A 24783-nucleotide genomic window follows, 5' to 3' on the forward strand; every position below is an offset into this window, starting at 1 on the left:
AACTTTTTTATTTTTTATACAACAAAAAATAAAATTAAAGTATTTAAGTACAATAATTACATAAACTTAAATATTTATGACGTCAATATACATATTTAAAATGTTTGGTATTTTTCACTAAACATGAAAAAGTAACGATTGCAATAAAAAATAAACGTTAGGTATTTATGCTGTTAAAAAAATGTAATGACCCAACTATTCTAGACCTTGGACCATTAATAACTACTATACTAATCTTAAGAAAACGTACATATGAAATACCTATAACTTTATTTAAAAATTGTAAGGTAAAGGTTAAATACATAAAAATTCATTTAGGATATGGGATCCCATTGTTTTGAAAATAAAACAAAACATAACTTAAATAAATTGGTTACAAAATTAAGTGTGGAAAAATAATACATAGAAATCATAACTAAAAGACTAAAAAAAAACTTCATCCTCTAATCGAAGGCTCAGTCCATCGATTCTATTCTGCCTCAATACACATCCCCAAGCTGCCAAGAATCTTTCCGCCACCATAACTATTTTTCTGCACATATAAAACATAAAGGAATGAGTCTAATGCCCAGCAAGGAAAATCTACTACAAGCATGAAACATAATCATCCACATAACTATAAGCTATAAACATATAACATATATCTATAAAGACGTACATCATATAAGACTATATTATTAATGGCCATTAAAACATGTGATAAACCATCTACGTCCCATTTCTAATATCTGAGGTAGGTTTATGATAACTCATCTACGTCCCCTGTCTAATATCTGAGGTAAGGTAAATCATACCCATGAAACATAAGAAAACATAACATCACATACTATAGCATAACGTATCATAACATATCAGCATAACATATAAGCATATAAAACTATCATATTTTCCTTACCAATATACCGGGATGATGAGAACAAAGTCGGGATTTTGGAATACTCCTAAAAACCATAATAGAGATGTGAGTATACTAAGGAAAAGAGATGAAAAGAATGAACCATCGAAAATATACTTACCACAAGAATCTTACGTTCAAGATCTTAGATGCCTAACCAAGAATAGAGAAGATTGAGTTAGGATTTGAGTAGAAAAACTATAAGAACAATACAGAAAGGAACTAGAATAAGGAATACCTTGAATTCTTCTATGACCGAACTATACCTCAAAACTGAAATACACTATAACCTTACTTCCCAAGTGTTTATTAAGCTTATAACCCCAACACTTACCCCAACCCAAGTGTTTATCACTCTATAGTCTCACTAGCACCTGGAAGGCTCTGATTAATGCTTGAAGAATGAATGAAAAGGCTTGGTGCTAGATCCTATTTATAGAGTTCTAGAAATAAAAATCTTCTTTTTGGCTTTGAATAAAAATAATGAATTTAATTGAAAATATTTGAATATCCTTCAGCCAAAGGCTTAGGACTTGGTCAAATTGTTCAGAGATTTAAGGAGTCAACGCTTGATTTTTAAAACAAAAATAATAAAAATAAATAGAATCATAACTTCTAACACCCTAAATCTCGTAACTCTAAACTCAACTGCAGTAAAATCAACATATCTGGAGCTATAGGACTCCTATTTAAACTCTCTTTATACCGTTAGAAAGCTAATTCAATTAACTACAACTCTTTAGAAATGCTATTTTTCTAAATTCATAACATAACTGGGTCAAAAATGAGTTGGAAGTTACAGTATCCTAAAATTACGAAAAATCTATTTAATTATCTAAATCTCAAATAAATAAAATTGTGACAAATGTCATGCTCCTAACAAATTCTGGTAAAGACTAAATCTTATATTTCCCTTATTTTATCATTAAAATAATAATTCTTTAATAATCATACATATGATAAGTGTAAAAAAAAAAAAATCTTTTTTAAGTAGTCTTTTATCATTTATTTTTTTGTTAAATAAAATGACCTACTACAATATATTCATTTTTGTCTTATACAAAGGAACATCTTACACCTCATTGTCAAATGAGATGGACTACTTAAAAGCCCGGCCCTTATGCCTTTTTTGTTTGAAGAAAAAAAACATGCATGTGTGTGTGCTTTTTTTTTTTACTCATTTTCTATCTAACGAATGTATGATTTTAAATAGGAAAAATATTATTTTGCCCTATGTGTTTTTCCCGAGTACGTGAGCGGTCACAGTGTTTTGTTAAATGACAATTCAGACCTTATGTTTTATGTATCTGAATAGTATCCTAGACTCAATTTTGGTAAAAATATTTTTAATTGTAATATCAATTCTCGGATCGTTAGTAATGCGATGAGTTCAGAAAAGTGAAGAAAGTGATCGAGGAGCTGAAAATGAAATATTATATTTGATTTTTTTTTTACCGAAATTAGGTATAATGTACTATTTTGACTCATTTTATAAAACACATAGTCTGAATTATCATTTAATAAAACACAGTGACAAATAGCGTATTTAGGATAAACACACGTAGTATTTTCCCTTTAAGATAAATAGTTTTTTACAGTTTCCATGTATATAACCTGTGGCCTATATGATTTCTTTCCACAGTAGTTTCCAACATGACTTATTTATTGTATTTATGTGGTCTATATGTTTTTCTCCGAATAGTTCAATGTTTTATCCATTAATGGTTATTGCCAAGCTTCAATTATATTGCATCCGTTTATGGATATGTTTTTCTCCTTTTTCTTATCTATAAATAGTTATTTATGAACAGAGAATAGATATATAAACACTTAGTCAGTAACAAAGGCTTATATTCCAGTTTTAAAAAAAAATGGAAGTAATCAACAGATATGTCACAACAAAGAGTCACATAAATGGGACTCCAAAAGAGTCAGATTTTGAGATTAAGTCTTCAACTCTTGTTGTATCAGCAGAGCCTGGTTCAAACGATGTCGTTTTGAAGAATCTGTATGTGTCCATTGACCCATACCAGATAAACCGCTTCAAGAGTTACAGTTCCTCTCAGAAGAGCATAAGTGATGCAATGGCCATAGCTCCCGGGGAGGTAATACTTAGTCTATATATTTTATATATATAAAGAAAACTTTTTTATGGAAAGTTCTTTATAAAAAAAATATTTGTGGAAAGAACATATTTTAAATTAAAAAAATTAAATAGTATAGTATTTAATAATTAATTAATTAATTAAAAGGATAATAATTTATTAATTTATTTTAAGAATTTAATTTTTAATTATGTTTCTATGAATATGAATTTGAATATATGTTTTAAAAAAAAATTAAAAGAACAAAAGTTTAAAAAATGAAATATTTTTTCTTTATATTTCACTTCTCAAAAAATTAAAAGTTTTTTTTTTTCATCTTTTGAATTTTGAGTTCTTAATAAAGAAAAAGATTAAAAATAAAATTTATATTTTTTAGGTTTTTAGTCCTTTAGTGATGTAAAGGTTACCAATTCTTTATTCTTATTACATACTGGGAAAAATTTACTCATTTTAAATAACTTTTAAAGTACCATATAATATAATTTTTTTTATATAAATATATTCTTAATTTGTACAAATATTTTGCTACTCAGTTAGACATATATATATACATATTTAAACATTAATTGGCACATGTACAAATACATAGTTAAATATATTTATTGGACAGGTTATTAGTGCTCATGGGGTGGCCAAAGTTGTGGCTTCTGAGAATGCTGAGTTTGAAAAAGGTGATTTGGTTGTGGGAATGGTTTGTTGGGGAGAGTATACTGTGATAAAAGGAGATCAATACATGTTGACGAAACTTGACCCTATGGCTATGGGGTTTCCATTGTCATATTATATTGGAGCTTTTGGTAATTTTTCATTACTCTAAATCCATTTTTCATGTTAATTATGATTTAAAGAAAATTCTGTTTTTGAAAATAAAATTAATATATCAGGTGTATATTAATTAGGTTATCATTATTTTTAAGAGATATGTTTTTTAATATTTTAATCCTTACCAGCATAAAATTTTATTACTCTAACAAGATATTTTTTAAAATTTAAGTTATTTATATTTATATTTTTTCTTTTTTTGAGTTAAAAAAAAATAATTGAGTGTCAAAGGTGTTTTAATTCTTTAAATAATAAATATTTTATTATAGAAGTTAGGTACTCTTCGTGATTAACTCTCTATTTTAAGAAATATATATTTTTGATGTTGTGTTCTATCCAGTTAAAGATATTCTCTTGTATTCGAATTCGATCAAAATATTTTTGACCTCAAGCTTTATTTATGGAGTCATCAATTTGAAAAAAAGTTAGAATTCCTAACACGCATCAATCTATATGATATTATATTTGACAATATTTTGATTGAATTTGGATTTATTGAATTATTTTTAAACATTTGACAAACTATAGACCCTATTTTGTAACATAGATTCGTTAAATTTGTTTAATTGGTTTAGGGACAAGTGGATTGACAGCTTATAGTGGGCTATTTGAAGTGGGCAAGCTTAGCAAGGGTGAGAAAGTGTTTGTCTCGGCAGCTTCTGGGTCAGTAGGCCACCTTGCTGGCCAATATGCTAAACAATTGGGCTGTTATGTTGTTGGTTGTGCTGGAAGTAAGGAAAAGGTAACTCTAAATAACCCTTGGTAACTCAATAGTTATCAATTTGTATATTTCAAACAAACATTTTTCTTACTAAAATGTTGAGATTGACAAAATTATTCTATATTAGGTAGCATTGCTAAAGGAGAAACTTGGTTTTGATGAAGCATTCAACTACAAGGATGAGCCTAACTTAAAATCAACCATAAAAGAGTAAAACAAAATTTGTCATCATTGAAATTAAAGTTTAATTTTTAGCATGAATGCTTTTTATTTGGCGATTCAAAGTTTTCTTAGTTACAATTAAGTTAATTTACTTCATTTTTCTAAAACAAATTTTAAGTTTTTTTTTATGGATATTCGTGATATTTTTTTCAATTTTATACCTATTTAAATAATTTTAGGAATGCATAAAAGTTAATGATATTGTTATTTTAGAAATGTATAACACTTAATAATATTGTTATTTTGTGGGATTGATCCATACATCCTATTATTTTTTATGTTGAATTTAAGGTACTTTCCGGATGGAATAGACATCTACTTTGACAATGTGGGAGGTGAGATGCTAGAAGCAGCAATTGCTAACATGAATAACTTTGGTCGAGTTGTGGCTTGTGGGGCCATATCCGAGTACACAAACACAAACAAGCCAGCTGCATTGAACATGGTCGAAATTATATACAAGAGAATCATGATTCGAGGATTTTTGATGCCTGATTTTTTCAAAATCTATCCAGATTTTCTTTCATTCACCGTGAATCACCTCCGTCGGGGTAGTCTTGAGACACTCGAAGACATCTCAGTTGGTTTGGAGAGCATTCCAAAAGCTTTTATTGGCCTCTTTCATGGTGCCAACATTGGTAAGAAGATTGTCAAACTAGCAGATGATTGACTTAATTGATCAATTAAAATGGAAGAGAAGAGACACTATATATTGGTTCACAAATATATCTGTGGCTTTGCAAAATGTATTGAAACTATTTAAATCAACTTATTTGTGTAATGAGTTTCATGATTCCTAGGTAATCATTTGGTACCTGTGTTTTTACAAAGTATTATTTTGATACTTTCTGTTTTCAATAATTCTCATATGGTATCCTGTATTTTAAAATCGTACATATTTGGTACCCTAAACTCAAATTTAATTAATAAAATTTTATCAATTTAATCAAACTGCTGTCAATTATGTAAGTTTCAAATTTCAATTTAATTACTTAATTACATATAACTGATGACAGTTTGATCATATTGACAAATCTGAGTCTAGGGTATCAAATATGTATAATTTTAAAATACAGGGTACCATATGAGCATTATTAAAACATTGGGTACCAAATGAGTAAATTCGCTTCCTAGAAACAATTATTTATAAAGTGATGAATTCTTAGCTATGAGTGGTCATTTTTATGCCTACAAATAGTCCTTACCATCGAAACATTCACTTAAAGTATTTGACCTTATTTATGATATTTCACATTTCTTTCGCTTCACTTGTTAGTGTCAATCAATATTTCTACCGCTTCACTTGTTAGTGTCAATTAAAAGTATTAATTGACGCAATAAAAATAGGAGTTTTATTATAAATACACATTCTTTATATATATATATATATATTTTTAGGACATCTAAAGTTTTTTTTTCAATTTTACTAATTCAAGTTTTCAAAAATATGATTTTAAAGTTTTATAATTACAAAAATACAATCTCAACTAGACAGCAACTCCAGCAATACAATATTGGAAAAACACATAAAAATCAACTAAATATCAACACGTTGCATCATCAAAAAAAAAATTAAACTAAAAAACAACATGGAAAAGTTTATTACTGTATTGTAAAATGTGTCAAAAATAAACTAAAAATATATACCAGAACATAAACTCAAAATAAACTAAAAAATAACAAACAAAAAAACAACATTGAAAAACTTATCAGCGCATTGTAAAATGTGTCAAAAAAAATAAAAATTTACTCAATAAGAAATCAACTAAACATCAACCAAAAATACACTAAAAGTACAAAATCAACTAGATGCCAACCTAAAATATACCTTAGCAACACATTACATTCTAAAACATAAAAAAAAAAAAATAATAATAACTCAATATACCAAACTGAAACAAACAAAAAAATATAATTAATTGAATATCAATTATACATCAACTTGCAAAATAAAAAAAATAAAAAAAAATCATATATATACCCAAAATCAAAAGGAAAAAATATTTCCAAACATATGTATGTAATCAATGACAAGTAGCTAGTGGCATGTGGTCACCCCATCAATTCACTCTTCTCCCTCTCTCTGCAAATAATAATTCACGTTTTGACTGTCAAAAAAATAATAAAGAAAATAAACTCACATTTATTTGAATTAAACTAAGAGGAAAACAAACCCCCAAATATTGTATGATGGCCACCAGTCAATCAAACCATATGTCAATATTCTTCCATCCCCACTTTAAACTTACACATATTTAATTATTATCTTAGAAATATTTCCATTCTTTATGTTTGTGTATAAATATATGGGATATTGGACACATAAATACATAAGTTCATACTTCTATTTCACTTAAATACGCAACTTATTTTTTGACAGCATAAATACTTAACGTTTATTTTTTGTTGCAACCATTACTTGTTTTACGTTAAGAGACAAATACCAAACTTTTTAATTAGAGATATTAGCGGCATAAATACATAAGAGTTTAGGTAATTGTTGCACTTAAATACTTAATTTTTAATATTTATAGCATAAATAATAAAATAAAAAATATATAATTTTAAGAATGTAAATATTTAAATATAAAATTTGATAAATACCAAACAAACACCTAAAAAATTAAATTAAAAAATCATTTTAAAATTTAAAAATTCAAATTTAATTAAAAACATTATTTCTAATTTCTAAAATCTTTCAAAATTTCTTATTTAAAAATATTAAAGTTAGGTATTTAAGTGCAGCAGTTACATAAACTTAGATATTTATGACGTCAATATCCATATTTAAAATGTTTGGCATTTGCCACTAAAGTTGAAAAAGTAATGATTAGATATTTATGTCGTCAAAAAAATAAATTAAGCATTCAAGTACAACACATTTATGAAATTAGGTATTTATGCCGTCAATATCCTTAAATATATATATATATATATTAAAAAGAACAAAAAAATTAAAAGAAAAGACAAGCTATGTGTATATATCTCTTCTATTTAAAAAGTGTGTAGATAACAGAAATTTTTTGTTTTAACGGTGTTTTATTTTTTTTCGTTAACTTTAACGGAATATTCTTATATTTAATGGTAAATTGTAAACATAACTTAAACTTTGTTATACCCAGATTTCGTGCCATAGTAAATATGACCTCAAAAGCTGAGTTCGCAACAAATGGTCTCGTGAGGATTAGTGATCTAGGGTTGTAAGTCGAGCCTGCAAAGTATGATGTATGATTTCAAATGCGGTGATCTCGAAATGACCTTGATCTCGAAAGGTAGCTCCGAAAACACCTTCATCTTCAGGAACTTCGGAGCATGGTTCTTGAGCTCGATATCCCATCTCGAAAGAAACGTTAGCTCGGGAGATGTCAGTGGCTCGCACAATGACATGAGACCAGAAATGCTGGAGACTTGAAGATACACCATAACCACCTTGAGTATCCACAAGTGTAATAACTATGAGATGTAGTCCTCATTAGTTGATGTAAATCCCCAAGAATTGTGGGATATTATTTAATACAGTTATACGCCCCCTGATCTTTGGGGGACGTTTCCTTTAATATCTGATTATTGGCAATTAAAGCCATTTATTTGTATTCACAAAAGAGTAACTACCCAAAATATGTGGGATAGTATTCTACATCCTTCTCTATAAATAGAGAAGGCATGCACCATTGTAAAGGACCGAAATTCTGATCCTTGAGAGAAAACTCTGAAGAATTCATGCTAAGGAATTTTCAGAGATAATCTTAAGATTAATAACAGAGACTCGTGGACTAGGCAGATTTAACTGCTGAACCACGTAAAAAACCGTGTTTGATTCGTTTGTTTATTTTTGGCCATTGTCTTAAATTGTTTACGTGCTCTATTCTTTTATCTGTTGACGAAAAACGGTGTCAACAGTTTGGTGCTTTCATTGAGAGCCTTAAGCATTCATCCCTGAGAGATTCATGGCTGCAAACAATCAGAACACTCCTGAAGAAAATTACCCAAGGCGTCCTGGAAAACAGCCAATGGAGAACCCGGACGCTGATGAGAGGAGTGGGTCCTCCGATTCCCGGGGGCCACCTCCACAACCAAGGGATGAGGACATGTACTATAACCCTGAACGTTATGTCCCTATTGTAGAATTGGAGAATCGGCAGCTGAAACAGTTATTGGCAGAAGCCAACAAACGTAACGAGGAGTTGACTAGGATAGCCGCAGAGGCGCAGGTGGCTCAGCCCCCGCCTCCGCGCGAAGACCAAGTCCCTCCTCCAAGGGACGTGCACGTTCCACCCCGGAGGCCCCGTGGACGTCCACGAAAAAATTCTGCCACAAGGAGGCCGGCACAACCTCCAACACCAGCAGAGCCATCCGCCCCTTCTAGGCCTCAAAGGAATACCCGGGCTCGGGTCCCGCCTAATACACCTGCGGAAGCACCTGCAGGAACTGAGAATAACCGAGCTCCTACCGAGGCTCGGACTCAGGTTCCTGGTAGTGCACCGAACGCAACTGGCCCATCTCGGGCAAATTCTGGGCCCTCTACGCCGAAGCAAGGAAGACAACCACCGTCACCTATACGGTTCCCACCGTCTCCCATAAGATATCCTTCACCTCCCCGAAGAAACGCTCAACCTGTTCAAAATCAGGGTCAAGGGCGTACGGGGGATAGGCAAGGACACAGGGAGACTTTCCAGGAGCGGAGAGGCGCACAATCTGAGAGAAGTCAGACGTCCCGGTCTCGCACTGCGGAGACAAGGCGACATAGAAAGGATTCACCACGAAATGACCGATCAATAAGTTTCACCAGTGACGAGTCCGGAGAAATCAGGTCCGTCAGTAAACGCGACCGAGGTCGTAAAAATACTGGAAGCCGCAAGACCCATCCCGACTTGCGGAATCATCTGAATCAGAGCAGGGGGAAGGGAGATCAGACGAATCCGGACCTAAGGAATCACCTAAATGGGCGTAGAGATCCCTCACGGAGACGCGAGCCTGGGATCGCGATTAATGATCGGTAATTCCAGACACCACCTAAGGACCCAATACAAGAAAGGATTGATCAGCTCAAAAAAGCCTTTAGGCTTTTGAAGAATGAACGAGGGAACGGTCGATATGAGGACTCTGATGAGGAGCTCGAGCCGTTTGCTCCCAATATTTCTAACACTCAGTTCCCTCAAGGGTTCCAGATTCCTCACGTCCCAGCGTTTGAAGGAAAAACCGACCCATGCAGCCACCTGAGTACATTCAACACTATCATGAGAGCTAGTAACGTGGGTTACGAGCTCAGATGCATGTTGTTTCCGACATCATTGGCCGGACCTGCCAAGAGTTGGTTCGAGAAGTACAAGAGACATTCTATAACTTCGTGGGATCAATTGTCTAGAGACTTCAAGAAGCAGTTCCGAGCTATGATGGGAGTCAGACCCGAAGCATCCACTTTGACTAACGTCCGACAACAACCGGGCGAAACACTGAAGAGCTACCTGACAAGATTTAATCTAGAGGTCGCCCGAGCTCGTGACGTGGATGACAGTGGGCACTTGATGGCCATCCGAGCTGGTGTTTTACCCGGGAGTGCCTTTTGGGATGACATGCAAGGGAAACCGGTGAGGTCGATAACCGAGTTTAACAGACGGGCGCAGAGATTTGTCAATGTAGAGGAGGCGAGGTCAACACTCAAGGCGACCTCGCAGATCGAAACTACAACGATAAACATTAACTCCGCCTCAACCTCGGCTGACCCAGCAGCTCCACAGCCTACCTCGGAGAATCCCTCCAAGAGGAAAAAGAGCGAGGGAAATAATCCCGAGGCTGATGGAGGAAAGAAGAAAAAAGGAGAAAGGTATTTCTCCGTATATAAAGTGCACACCGAGCTCAACGAGTCTCGGGAAAACATATACCTGGCTAATGAAAACCAGGTCCCCTTCAGGCGTCCGGACCCTATGAGGAATCAAAAGTCCAAGAGGGATTCCAGCAAGTATTGTCGATTTCATAGGGACACCGGCCACACAACTGATGAGTGCCGACAGCTGAAGGACGAGATCGAAGGGTTGATCTCGAGAGGTTATTTCCGGCAGTATGTCAAAAACCAGAATACTGGACAGGCTACTGCCAGCCAGAGAGTAGCCGCGCTTCCGGCAGTACAGGATAATAACTCCCGATCTCGGGATGAAGACAGGCCTCCGCCGCTAGATGGAGAGGACGTAATAACCATCTCAGGAGGTCCTCATCTCGCAGGGGGGGGCAGAAATGCTCAAAAATGATATGTGAATGAGCTGAAGACAGGGGACGGGTCTCCTTATGAACCCGAACCAAGGGCACCAAAAAGCCAAAGGGTTGAGACTCAGCCTATAACCTTCACCGAGGAGGATGCTTCCCATGTCCAGTTCCCTCATCATGATCCACTCGTCATCACCCTACAGCTTGCCAACAAAAGAGTGCGCCGAGTTCTCATAGACAATGGGAGCTCAGTTAACATTCTTTATAAAGCAACACTAGAAAAAATGGGACTCTCCCTTCGCGACCTGAAGGCTTGTGCAACCACATTGTACGGCTTTTCTGGAGAAGGAACCGCCTGTATGGGGGCCATCGAACTCCCTGTGACCTTGGGAGACTATCCAGTCTCGGTGACCAAGATGATGGAGTTCGTGGTAGTAGAGTTACCATCTGCCTACAATGTATTGCTCGGGAGACCCACCCTGGTCGAGCTGGGGGCAGTTTCATCTGTAAGGCATCTAGCCCTTAAGTTCCCAACTCCAAGCGGAGTCGGAACATTGAAGGGAGATCAATTGGCAGGAAGGGAGTGCTACAGCATTTCCTTAAGGGGAAAGAAACAAACGAGCGCGCAAGCACTCGTTGTCATACAGAATAAAGATGGGACAGTTTTAGAAATTGATGAGGAGATCGATCCGAGGATTGAGGAGAAGGTTGACCTCCAACCTTTGGAAGAGCTTGAAGAGGTTCAGCTCGAGGAAGCTGATTACTCAAAGAAGGTGAAGGACGAGAAACACCTCCAAGACGAATCAAAATAGCAATTAATTTGCTTTCTGAAGAAAAACCAGGATGTCTTCGCGTGGTCACACTCTGACATGGTGGGAATAAGCCCTAATGTATCGAGCCACGCATTGAATATAGACAAGAGCTTTCCCCCGAAGCAGCAAAAGCGAAGGCAGCTGGATGAAGACAGAAAGAAAGCACTAAAGGATGAGGTGGACAGGCTAAAAGCAAATAATTTCATAAGGGACGCTTTTTACCCGGACTGGGTGGCCAATCCAGTGTTAGTCCCGAAACCCAATGGGACGTGGAGAACGTGCATTGACTACTCAGACCTCAACAAGGCCTGCCCGAAAGACTGTTTTCCCCTGCCGAGAATTGACCAGCTCGTAGACACCACGGCGGGGCATGGTCTGATGTCGTTCATGGATGCTTATTCTGGATATAACCAGATTCCCATGCATGCCCCCGACCAAGAGCATACGAGCTTCATCACAGATAAAGGGCTCTACTGCTACAATGTCATGCCATTCGGACTCAAGAATGCCGGAGCCACGTACCAGCGGCTCGTAAACATGATGTTCTCGGAGCAAATAGGGAACAACATGGAAGTTTATGTTGATGACATGCTTGTAAAGTCTCAACTTAACAAAAACCATGTTGATGACCTCGAAGAGTGCTTTGGTGTGCTCAGAAAGTACAACATGAAGGTGAATCCTCAGAAGTGCACTTTTGGGGTGTCTTCAGGGAAATTTCTGGGTTTCATTGTCAAATCTCGTGGAATCGAGGCTAATCCCGATAAAATAAAGGCCCTGATCGATATGCCTTCACCTCGGAAGCAGGATGGCAGCTCTGGGCAGGTTCATTTCGAAGTCAACGGACCGCGGTCTCCCATTCTTCAACTTATTGAAAGGAAGTAAAAAGTTCGAATGGACAGATGAGTGCGAACTAGCCTTTCAGGAGCTCAAAAGGTACTTAGCCAAACCACCCATCCTATCGAAGCCTGAGACGGGAGAAGTACTGTTCCTATACCTCTCAACAACTGAACACGCGATAAGCGCGGTGCTAGTTCGAGAAGAAGAGAGAATACAGAAACCCGTCTACTGCATCAGTAAAAGATTACTGGGGGCAGAGTCAAGATATCCACTGATGGAGAAGCTCGCCCTCAGCCTAATCCACTCATCTCGCAAGCTCCGCCCTTACTTTCAAGCGCATCCTATCCATGTACTAACAGATCAACCACTAAGGCAAGTCTTGTCCAAACCAGAGGCGTCTGGTCGACTCCTTAAATGGGCTGTTGAGCTCGGACAGTTCGAGATCACCTACCATCCGAGAACAACCATTAAGGCACAAGCGTTGGCGGATTTTATAGTGGAGTGCACCAGTACAGCCGACGACGAGGTAACAACCACAGCCCACGAGCTGTGGAAACTTTACGTCGACGGGTCGTCAAATGAAAATGGAGCAGGGGCAGGAGTTATTCTGATCACTCCTGCCGGGAGAAAATTTCACTCTGCTTTAAAGTTCGGCTTTAAAGCATCTAATAATGAAGCTGAGTCTGAGGCTCTACTTGCGGGACTACGAATAGCAAAGGAGCTCAAGGCCAAAGCTATACATTGTTACAGCGACTCCCAGCTCGTGGTAAATCAAATCTTGGGAGAATACCAGGCTCGTGGCACAAAAATGGCAGCTTATCTGGAGAAGGCAAAATCCGCATTGGAATTTTTCGAGTTTTATGCGATCGAACAGGTTCCCCGAGAACAAAACTCAAATGCAGATACCTTAGCTCGGCTCGCCACTTCCGCCGAAAATGAGGAGCTGAATGTTGTACCCGTAGAACACCTGTCAGCACCCAGCATTACTGAGCCAGACAAGGAAGATGTGTGTATGATCGAGACAGAACCGACCTGGATGAGCCCGATCGTTGAATACCTCGAAAATGGAATTCTTCCAAAAGATCGAAATCAAGCTCGGAAACTAATGTATCAACTTCCTCGTTACACCATCCTGGATGGAAGGCTATACAGAAGAGGGTATTCCATGCCATTGCTCAGATGTGTGACTCCCCCCGAAGCAAAGAAGATTATTGAAGAAATTCATGAAGGGTTCTGCGGAGATCATACCTGGGGGCATAGCCTATCCAAGAAGATAATACGCCAAGGATATTTCTGGCCAACCATTAAAACAGATTCTTTCGAGTACGTGAAAAAATGCGACAAATGCCAGAGATTCGCCACGATACCCCGAGCTCCACCTTCCGAACTGACCATGTTGACATCCCCATGGCCTTTTGCAGTGTGGGGGATCGACCTCATAGGCTCGCTCCCAACTGGCAAAGTAGGAGTAAAGTATGCTGTGGTCGCAGTTGATTACTTCACAAAATGGACGGAGGCTGAACCATTGGCGACCATAACTTCGAAGAAGATCCTAGATTTCGTGATAAAGAACATCGTGTGCCGATATGGAGTGCCAAGAAAGATTGTGTCTGACAACGAAACCCAGTTTGATTGCGACTTATTTACCAACTTTTGTAACAAGAACGGTATAATAAAGAGCTTTTCGTCAGTGGCTCACCCTCAGGCGAATGGTCAGGTCGAAGCCGTTAATAAAACTCTCAAAAGTTCTTTGAAGAAAAAGTTGGAAGAAGCAAAGGGACGATGGCCTGAGGAGTTACCTCAAGTCCTTTGGGGATATAGAACTACAGCTCGGACATCAACTGGACATACCCCATTTTCTCTAGCATACGGCTGCGAGGCAATGTTGCCCATTGAGGTCGAAATTCCAACGATTCGAACTCAGATTTACAATCAAGATTCAAACCACGCTCAGCTCGAAGAAACCCTAGACTTGATCGAAGAAAAAAGGGAAGAGGCTCAGCTAAGAAATGCTGCTTACCAGCAACGAACCACAAGATATTTCAATAAAAGGGTTCGAGATCGAAAGTTCGGAGTGGGAGATCTGATATTGAGACGCGTATTCTTAGCAACCCGAGATCAATCGGCTGGAGTACTCGGGCCGAACTGGGAAGGACCGTACCAGATAGAATCAGTCATCCGACCTGGCGTATACAAACTGGCAAGATTAGATGGGAGCCTGATACCACGAGCATGGAATGGCGAACACCTTAGACCTTATTATCAATAGTATAGGAAAAGTGTTGCCTGTAACCATGATTTTCTATCTATGTTTCTTTATTTTTGAATGACATGTCTACTTTGTTCCGCATGTAATTTATTTTTTTATTTTATTTTTGCAATCTCTCTTAAGTTAATAACCTATGGTCACACTCATAGGATATTAAGGGGGCATCATTGGCATACATACCACCAGCTTAAAAAATAAAAAGTAATAAATAAAACACGAAGTATTTGGATATAACCAAGTACGCGATCTTAGATAGTTCGGACATAACCGAGTTATCAGAAACGTATGAAGTATTTGGATATAACCAGGTACGCGATCTTAGATAGTTCGGACATAACCGAGTTATCATAAACGTATAAAGTATTTGGACATAACCAAGTACGCGATCTTAGATAGTTCGGACGTAACCGAATTATCAAAGATATAAAGTATTTGGACATAACCAAATACGCGAGCTTAGATAGTTCGGACATAACCGAACCATCAAAAACATAAAGTATTTGGACATGACCAAATACGTGAGCTTAGATAGTTCGGACATAACCGAACCATCAAAAAACCTAAATATTTGGAGTTAACCAGATGTGCAAACAACAGATTTGGAACAAACCAGCCAAATTATCGATCAATGATAAATGGGAGCCTAAACCTATTGCGAAATATGTCGAAATCGAGGCTGGAATATCTTAGAAAAATAGTTTCGAACTCATAACCTCGGAGCCAAGATACTGAGGATGAGGAAAAGTGACGAAGAGATATAACCAAATCATTCATATTACATGCCATATAAGTACTTTTCAGTTCATGGTTAAAGTAATGTCCGACCTTGATAAATAACGAGGTTGGAAGCGGATAATTCGAATAAACTATGCATGAATGCATCGAATTTCGAGCCTAAATCTAAACTATGTTTGTATGAATTAAATAAACATAACTCATCAATGCAAGAAAAATGCAAAATATTTCGAGCCAAGAAATGTAAAGCATATAATAGAAAAAGTTAAAGAAATTGAGTCAGCCCCGTGGGCACAAATTTAAATAGTTACAAGAATGAGGGGACGTAGCCCCGATAACTGATCTCTCCGAGATCGGATTTAAGGAAGAGGAGTATCCTTGGCCTTCTCAGCATCAATATCACCAGACCCTCCAGGACGAATAGCATGACTATCCTGCTGGGCCACCTCTCGAGCAGCTGTACTTGCCAAAAGACGGGCATTACACCGCTCAACGTATGTGGCTTCGAGAGGACCCAGGAAGCTGGTGTCAAGATCGTCATTGTTGGCCCAAAGTTTGTACATGGCCTGGTCGACCGCTTTCTCCCTCTGCTCCTTAGACTCATTCAGGAGGCGGGTCTTCTCGCTCTCCATGAAATCGAAGGTGGCAGACTTCTCCTCTTCGAGCTTGGCTTTGGCCTTCTCGAGCTCAGCGTTTGACTTTTCAAGCTCCTCAAGACGGGTCTTCAATCTTTCAATTTCAGACTTCGAGTCTTTGAGCTCGTCAATCATCTTCAGCTCGAGATCCTTCGACTTTTGAGCCAGAGATAAGCTCGTTTGCACCTCGTTGGTCAGCTTGTAGTTAAGTTGCGCTGAAACAACAAGGGCCTGAAACACAAAGAATGAATCAGAATTATAATCAGAGACATAAATACTCTAAGACATAAATACTCTAAACAGAATCCGGAAGGCTACCGCGGCGGAGAGTTCGATACTCTTCTCATAAAGAGTATTGCAGTCCGAGGCCTTGCGCACGAGGTCCCAGTGGTCGGCACCAAAGCCAGAAAAGCTCTGACCCACCCGAGAAAGGACGTCCGAGCTGAGAAGCGCCCCTTCTGCCCCAGCGGCACCATCAAGTACATATTCCTCAGTATGAGTTCGGGCCGTTGGCAGCTGAACCGTTGAGGTAGAAGGTTTCTTCGGAGGCCGAGCAACTATTAACCGGGTCTCGGTGGGAAGCTGCGAGATGGATGCAGTAGAGCCTGACCCATCGACCTGGGCAGTCGGCTCCTTGGAGGTGTCCGCAGTGATCTGGGCCGTGGGAGTCGTCTCGTGACGTTTAGACACCTTGGACTGTCGGTCGGGCCTCTTTGCTATCCTCGGGCGTTTGCTTTTCTGGGCGCCAGCTCCCCCATCACTAAAGAGCACGGCGTCGAGGTCGGGATTCATGGCACCTGCATAATGACAATGAGTTAAACAATGATAATAACTTTGGGAAAAGATGTAAACCAGGATTCTTTTGTTTTTTCGGCCTAGAAAACATGCAATGAGGATAAACTGTGGAAAGAAGTTTAGGGGGGGTGTTTTTCTTTTTTCTGGCTTGTGATGAGCAAACGTGAAGAAGACGAAGAGGGAGTCTTATATATATAGGTGGGAAAACTAAACTAATCAGGAGCGTTGATTAAATTCCTCAACAGATCGAATGGATGGGAATCGGTGACATGATGGCGCCGAAAAGTTGTCAGACGAACGATCGTGGGCGTGTTCCCAAGGTACTCAAGTACCTGAAGTGAGCAATACCCATCTGGCACGTGTCCATTTTCAAGAGTATGACGGTATGGTTCCCAAAAAGAGTAGTTCAAAAGTTTCTTTCTCTTAGGATTCGAACAAATACTTTTGAGGGGGCAAAATGTTATACCCAGATTTCGTGCCATAGTAAATATGACCTCGAAAGCTGAGTTCGCAACAAATGGTCTCGTGAGGATTAGTGATCTAGGGTTGTAAGTCGAGCCTGCAAAGTATGATGTATGATTTCAAATGCGGTGATCTCGAAATGACCTTGATCTCGAAAGGTAGCTCCGAAAACACCTTCATCTTCAGGAACTTCGGAGCATGGTTCTTGAGCTCGATATCCCATCTCGAAAGAAACGTTAGTTCGGGAGATGTCAGTGGCTCGCACAATGACATGAGACCAGAAATGCTGGAGACTTGAAGATACACCATAACCACCTTGAGTATCCACAAGTGTAATAACTATGAGATGTAGTCCTCATTAGTTGATGTAAATCCCCAAGAATTGTGGGATATTATTTAATACAGTTATACGCCCCCTGATCTTTGGGGGACGTTTCCTTTAATATCTGATTATTGGCATTTAAAGCCATTTATTTGTATTCACAAAAGAGTAACTACCCAAAATATGTGGGATAGTATTCTACATCCTTCTCTATAAATAGAGAAGGCATGCACCATTGTAAAGGACCGAAATTCTGATCCTTGAGAGAAAACTCTGAAGAATTCATGCTAAGGAATTTTCAGAGATAATCTTAAGATTAATAACAGAGACTCGTGGACTAGGCAGATTTAACTGCTGAACCACGTAAAAAACCGTGTTTGATTCGTTTGTTTATTTTTGGCCATTGTCTTAAATTGTTTACGTGCTCTATTCTTTTATCTGTTGACGAAAAACGGCGTCAACAAACTTAAATAAAATAAAATAAATAATTAAACAAATTATAATGGGATATTTTTTTAGATATATTTACAATGATAATTATTTAAAAATAATAAAATCACACATTTTATATCTTAAATAAAATTTAATTAAACTTAAACTACTATCAACTAACAACAAACTTAAATTTAAAATCCACGTATAATATTAATATTATATTAAATATATAATATATAATCTCTTGTTGTTATTGTCAAATTCAAAAACTAGAACAAACAAAAAATGATATTGTTTATTTATTTAAAATTTATATGATAATTAAAACAAATATGATAAAAATAAATACATATTTGAATAAGCATATTTATAACTTTAAAATTAAATAAATGTGTGGTCCATGTTGATTTTATCTTATATATATATAAATATATGTATATATATATTAAGCTTCTTGGCAAGTAAGGATCGTCCACTACGAAGGCAATATCACTCGGCCACTATCTTATCTGACAACTCAAGCTATTTCGCCATTACCAGTTTTCATTATCGCCATCTACGACAGTTTATCACTCAACTCACCATCTTCACCAAAGCCATAAAAAGAAAAACTCACAGAAGTTCTGATTGTGAGATGAGAGAAAGAGAGGGAAGGATGAGGTTGAATTGCAAACCTCTACCACAGCCCACCACCAGCGTCGACATCGCTTCTTCCCTTTCCTCATGGGCCTCCGTCTTCTTTAGCGCTTGGTCATGGAAGTCAAACAACAACAATCATATAATTGGAAAAAAAAAATCAGCATCATAATATTAAAAAATCTCCGCTCGACCATAAATTTGTAATTTTTCATTTGCAATCCGTGTTATGTAAAATTATTATATTTAGGTGATGATTCAAAATTTACACCTAAAATCTTATAATTTTGTGTTTTGGCATCAGCTAAAAAACGACAGTAAATCGGTGACACCATACTATGTGCCTATAAGCATCAACCTGCGACCAAACATACTCTCTCATTTTTAACATAAGTTATAAGTTCTAAGTTTGAGCTACCCCATTCTGCCACTTTTTGAAGATTTAAGGTATTGGTACTCTTTTTATATATTTATATATATTAAGAAAAAAAAAACGCCTTTACAATAATTTACACATGATTTGGACCTTTTCTTTTTAGATTTTGGAAAGAGACGGACACTTATATTTTATGCTTTCTTCATTCTTTGCTTAATAATATCATTGTTTACCAAATTGATACATATACAGCAACCAAAAGAAATGCTACCAATTTTGTGTTCCCTTTTCAAGCTTATTTATTCTTAGATACATTATCATACAGTGCTTGTAGTTGTAGATGTAAATTGGCAATAAGCACTATCCGTTCTGTGTGTCTATTAAGCATCGATTTTTATATATATCACCCAGCTAAAAATTATTCTCTCATAATTCATAGGTCCAAGTAAGATGAAGAAAATTACATCAAAAAGCAGAACCACCACCCTTGGTTTTTCCGAGTAAGATATCTTTGGCTTCATTGATTTTCGACGCAAGGTAATGGCTACCGCCTGCATCTGGATGGTTTGCAACCATCACCCTTCTATGTGCTTCCCTAACCTTTTCTGCTGGGGTTCTTTCCCTGTCCAAAAAACAAGTTATCTTAACTACAAAGTGAGAGACCATACACCAAAAATAAAAATACTAATAAAAAAATGTAAGAAAGATGAAGTCAATGCTAAGTTTTTTTTTCCCCTACACTGGCCTCCTCGCCTAACCCTTTTATATTTGAAAAACAGAAAACAATAACAAATACTATGTAGATACCTAAGAGGAACTCGATCCTCAAATCTTGTATGAGCAATCCACTGCGTTTGAGCTACCATTCTTGGCTATAAAGCTGCTCAAGAGTCAAGTTTAAGAAAGTATGAACAAATCTCTTTTTGTTTTGAAACTAGGCTCTTTACCTAACCTTACTATAGTAATTGCTATGTAGGTACAAGGGACTTGAACTTCGGGAACAAACCACATGTCTGACCATTTGAGCTAAACCAAAAGGGCTACGAACTGAACTTTGTGCCACAGCCACCAAATAAAGTAATTCATTCAGCTCAAGCCCAAATTTATCCACTGAATTAGCCATTTCCAAAGACCCGTGACTAAATGAACTCTTATACTTGTACCCCAACCAGACTAGATCCTGACCTAGAAATTCACTAAATCAAAATACCATTGCAAAATGCTCCAATGTAGAAATGTTAACAGCCTAGACATGGATGGCCAACATATCATCCTAATGGCTGGAATATTACTACACACAAACACAATGAGAAAACCATGCGAAAACATGCTATTCTCAAATCAGAAATCATGACAACATAATAATAGTGTTTCATATTAACTCGTACAGGGAGGAGATGCAAATGCTCCCCAACTCTAAGTACCAGAGCAAATAAAAGTAGTAATGTTGCTAAGATTAAAGTTCAAAAACACCATTTCAAAGAAGTTTGAACACAACAATATCAGCAACACTATCAACCTCTGTAATTTGAATATCAGGGCGCACATACTTTCTCTGAAACTATATTCTTATCTCGCTAGTTACTCCATCCTACACAACAAGGCTGAGCTTCACAATCCAATGGCAAGCCCATTCATCACCATGGACATGTATCATATATAAAGAAAAACATCATAGAGATGAAAATGGTACCTGACTCCAAGTATTAGAGCCGCCTCTCTTCGGTTCATAACGGGTTGAAAACCACCTTCATAAAATTTGCGTAGTTTAGCAGAGGGTGGTCTTGCTTTGAAGGCCTGCCAAGCCAGAATGCTGTATCTACCAGCATATGCTGCAGCCGCAACTGCAAATCCTGCCATTATTGCTGAAGTCTGAAACCAAAATTTACATATCAGTCACCTCTTTCGGGGAAAAAGGTGCAAACTTTACACACAAAAAACAATGATTTCATCAAGAAGTTCAGCTAAACAACGAGACCCAGAAACAAAATGGAGGACCCAAATAGCTGAATCAACATTGCAAGACCCAAATTAGAATCAACCAAAACGTAAAGCAATGACTTCTAAATTTTTCCTCACCATTTTGTGATGATTTGAGATTGAAGCTGGTGAATCCGATTAGGAGATTTGAGGTTGGCCCTTTACTTCGCATCCAAGCCAACTGTTTGAACATGTATGTATTATATATATAAAAAAATATTAGTATAAATTTACCAAAACAAAATTGAAAAAGAAAAAAGGATTGTTGTGTGTGAAGCCAATTCATACAATATTGAGTCAGCTTATATTTGAATCAGTAGCAGCAAAGCATTACTGAATTATATTCGAATCAATCAACATATATAAAAACACACTGTCAAAGCATTATTGAATAAGAACATATAACAGAACCATTTATGGGTTCATTCACTCTTCACATTATACAATTTATATTGCTGTTGCAACATATAAGGCAACATATAAATTAACACTCATATGTTGCAAAAATCTCTTGAATACCGTGGCTCAATGCCAAAATATTCATATGATTACAACAACACAGATCTAATATTTCCTCATATTACAACTTACAAGTACACAACATTTCCAATCAACACAGATTTTATAATATATATATATATATATATATATATATATATAATTGCTGCAACATATAACGTAATACCCACATATTGCAAAAAATTCTTACAAACCGTGGCTCACCATTTCATATTAACACACAACACAGCATTTCCAATCAACCATTTCATATCAACACAGGGATTTTGACAGTAATCAATGTTCAAGAAGAAGCAAGAAGCTCTCAGTTATAGTAATCAAGAGAAAATCACATCAACACAGTTCATATCAACACAAATTTTGACAGTAATTAAGAAGAAACTCATATCAACATAGTTCATATCAAGACATACCTAATATTTTCTCATATTGCAAACACACAGTAACAAACGAAGAGAGAAGAAATTGGGGAGCTAGGAAGGATCACCTAAGAAAAGGGTTCCACTTTCCGGCGGCGCCTGAGATGGAGACGGAGGAGCGAAGGCGGTCGTCAGCGCGAAGGACCCGTGAGAGACCTGGCCGCGCGCAGTGGAGAGGAAGAACGAAGAAAGAGGCTTAGGATAGATACTTGGGCTTGGGCTTTGGATTGGGCTGGGCTAGGATTTATAGTTAGAACCTTGATGTTATGATGGAGAAATATGAATAGTTACACCATGGCCTAGGTGTAAATTTTGTCACACATTTCGGCTCTAGCCAACACTGGGGACATAAGCCCACTAGTGTCTTTGTCTAAGCACTCGACTATAATCCACTAGTGTCTTCGCTAATACACAGTGTCGAGTGCTAGCTTCATTGCACCTAGCGTGATCAATCCAAAGGCACCATTCCTTTAAAGGAGAGTTGAATGCTCAAAATTGCTAGTCCTAGGATTCAATTCTTGGCGCCACACTCGACAAGACTACTTTATGAGCTAACACATTATTGACTCGAAGAGTAAAGGGTAAACTGTAGAGGCCAAAAATATTACCGCCCAACCATAAAGACCAAATCATAGCACACCTTAAGGTTCAATACAATGTTACTTAATGGGGTACATGACTCACTAAGACAAAAATTGGGCCTTGACTTAGTCTTCGGATTAAGATAGCGGTCTCTAGTCTCTGATGCACAATTGAGCTAAAACAATGAATAGATGAACTAAGTATCATGATCTAGAATAGTCTTCAAGCTTACCCAAAAGAATCGGTATTCCTTATGAATAAAAAGGAGACCACTTCCAAGCTCTCACGATAGTAACCAAACAAACGGTGAGTTTAGAAGTCTATAAATACCCATGACTAGGCCTCCTTCCGAGGCATCATGAAATCACTCTTAACTGCATCCTTTCGAAGTTCTTAACTCTACTACTAAGAAATTGAACACCTATATCAGCTTCTCGCACCATGCTACGACGATGAACATGTCTTTAAGCTTTATCTCTATATTGTTTATATTTAATCTGCTTACTAACTTGGCTGTCGAAGTCCCTTCAGCCAACACCATCCCAGTATCTCAAGACTTTTACAGTTTTTTTGTTCTTTTGTTTTACGAGTTGTCGGTGCCCGTTAACAAATATTCTCGGTAATTATAGATTTTGTTGTCTAGATCATACATTATACATTATATGGTTCAATTAAATGTAGTCAATCGAAAGTGCTACTAATTTTGAATCAATGTAGAGAATCAATTGGTAAGGACTAAAGAAGTAATGAATAAAGAATATAATTTTATTGAAATTCAGGTTCAATATAACTTTGTGTAAAAAAAGTAGTTATCACTAATTATATATAACATCAAATTTTCAAAGAAACAAAAAGGTAAGAATAAAGATGGACCAACTTGGTATTCTGCATGGTCAATTCAACTCACAAAAAAGAAGCCCTAAGTTCAAATCCCCCCCTCCTGAATATTAAAAAAAAATGGTATTGCACACCAAACTCTATATAAGGTAGAGTGTTGCTCTATGAAAGGAAATAAAATAAACAATAGAAATGTCAAAACCAGCTCAATGAATATGAAGTTGGTACTGCTCATTATATAGGAAGAGTAGTACAAAGTAAATGGAATAGAGACACATGTCATTACCTAGCTAGGACTACTATGGCCATATAAGGAAATACATAATAAACATATTAAGCACTAATGAAATACATTTGGTTTAACACTATATGGCACCTTAAGGTACACCGAGATGACAAATGACAATTGAAACATATTAAAATTTAAAATAATATATATTAGATAAGCACGTAACAAATGTTAAGTTGCACCAATCACGATATGTCACATATAATATTAAGTACCTTAGGATAGCAATATTAGAAAATAATTATAACTTAAAAGGGAACAACCATAATTTAAACTAAATAAATAAGTTATGATAACCCAAACTGGACCATTTGTTTAGGCCATTACTTAATCCATCTTAATTAAGTTCGGTATGAGTTATATCAAGAGGGTACCTACACATATAAATATTTCTATATATAAATTAATAGTACTTGGCGTATTGACCATAAACTCTATAGATTACGTACGTACTTTACTAGATTAAGTAAGATAATTAGGCTGTTGTCTACTTAATTACTGGCCTCTTTTCTGTCTTGAAAACTCAGAACATGAAACCAAACTTATTGAATACTCGGTTACTCCTATATATTAACGTACGACAATATTCCTACTTAGACAAATGACATCTCTTTATAGCAACTCTAATTATTGCTATTAAAAAAACATAACATGTTCAATAATAGGGAACAGTTGATCATGTCATTTCAAAGGGAGAAAAAAGAATAATAATAATAATAATAATAATAATGTGGACTTTGTTAATTGTTATAAGAGAACACCTGAAAAGGTAGGCGTAAACCTAATTCGCATTGTTAGGCATATAGACAAACAGTTAGATAGTTAGAATATGCTTTCTGTTTTGTAACTGTTTCTATAACAGATTTCGGTTTGGTTT

At 36.7% G+C, this 24783-nt stretch overlaps 3 protein-coding genes across 4 annotated transcripts; 1 reads left to right on the forward strand and 2 right to left on the reverse strand.

Moving 5' to 3' along the window:
• The first annotated feature begins 2702 nt into the window (after positions 1 to 2702).
• LOC133804550 (2-alkenal reductase (NADP(+)-dependent)-like) lies at positions 2703 to 5565 on the forward strand. The gene is made up of 5 exons (XM_062242704.1): positions 2703 to 3000; positions 3611 to 3797; positions 4398 to 4564; positions 4671 to 4753; positions 5057 to 5565. The coding sequence occupies exons 1-5, from the start codon at positions 2767 to 2769 to the stop codon at positions 5433 to 5435; spliced, it is 1050 nt and encodes a 349-aa protein (XP_062098688.1). The 5' UTR covers positions 2703 to 2766; the 3' UTR covers positions 5436 to 5565.
• A 10309-nt stretch (positions 5566 to 15874) lies between these two features.
• LOC133805229 (uncharacterized) lies at positions 15875 to 17132 on the reverse strand. Its single transcript, XM_062243353.1, has 2 exons — positions 16573 to 17132; positions 15875 to 16485 (listed from the first exon to the last, which is right to left on the reverse strand). The coding sequence occupies exons 1-2, from the start codon at positions 17044 to 17046 to the stop codon at positions 15979 to 15981; spliced, it is 981 nt and encodes a 326-aa protein (XP_062099337.1). The 5' UTR covers positions 17047 to 17132; the 3' UTR covers positions 15875 to 15978.
• A 2399-nt stretch (positions 17133 to 19531) lies between these two features.
• Positions 19532 to 22428, reverse strand: LOC133807455 (mitochondrial import inner membrane translocase subunit TIM14-2-like). 2 transcript variants are annotated; one of them, XM_062245797.1, is made up of 4 exons: positions 22267 to 22428; positions 21360 to 21441; positions 20974 to 21152; positions 19532 to 19902 (listed from the first exon to the last, which is right to left on the reverse strand). In XM_062245797.1, the coding sequence occupies exons 2-4, from the start codon at positions 21360 to 21362 to the stop codon at positions 19746 to 19748; spliced, it is 339 nt and encodes a 112-aa protein (XP_062101781.1). In that variant the 5' UTR covers positions 21363 to 21441; positions 22267 to 22428; the 3' UTR covers positions 19532 to 19745. The 2 variants fall into 2 exon arrangements, with proteins under 2 accessions (XP_062101781.1, XP_062101782.1); XM_062245798.1 differs by having other exon boundaries at positions 22193 to 22393.
• Between the last annotated feature and the right edge of the window lie 2355 nt (positions 22429 to 24783).

The sequence above is a fragment of the Humulus lupulus genome, chromosome X (genome assembly GCF_963169125.1).
Source record: "Humulus lupulus chromosome X, drHumLupu1.1, whole genome shotgun sequence".
In the NCBI taxonomy this organism is placed as follows: domain Eukaryota; kingdom Viridiplantae; phylum Streptophyta; class Magnoliopsida; order Rosales; family Cannabaceae; genus Humulus; species Humulus lupulus.

Excerpts from the sequence above, each read along its gene's own strand:
- LOC133804550 (XM_062242704.1), top strand. The coding sequence starts at position 2,767 with ATGGAAGTAATCAACAGATATGTCACAACAAAGAGTCACATAAATGGG. Across the intron at positions 3,798-4,397 it reads ATATTATATTGGAGCTTTTG|GGACAAGTGGATTGACAGCT; the intron begins GTAATTTTTCAT and ends TAATTGGTTTAG. Across the intron at positions 4,565-4,670 it reads GTGCTGGAAGTAAGGAAAAG|GTAGCATTGCTAAAGGAGAA; the intron begins GTAACTCTAAAT and ends ATTCTATATTAG.
- LOC133805229 (XM_062243353.1), bottom strand. The coding sequence starts at position 17,046 with ATGAATCCCGACCTCGACGCCGTGCTCTTTAGTGATGGGGGAGCTGGC. Across the intron at positions 16,486-16,572 it reads GTATCGAACTCTCCGCCGCG|GCCCTTGTTGTTTCAGCGCA; the intron begins GTAGCCTTCCGG and ends TTTGTGTTTCAG.
- LOC133807455 (XM_062245797.1), bottom strand. Across the intron at positions 19,903-20,973 it reads GCTCTAATACTTGGAGTCAG|GGAAAGAACCCCAGCAGAAA; the intron begins GTACCATTTTCA and ends TTTTTTGGACAG.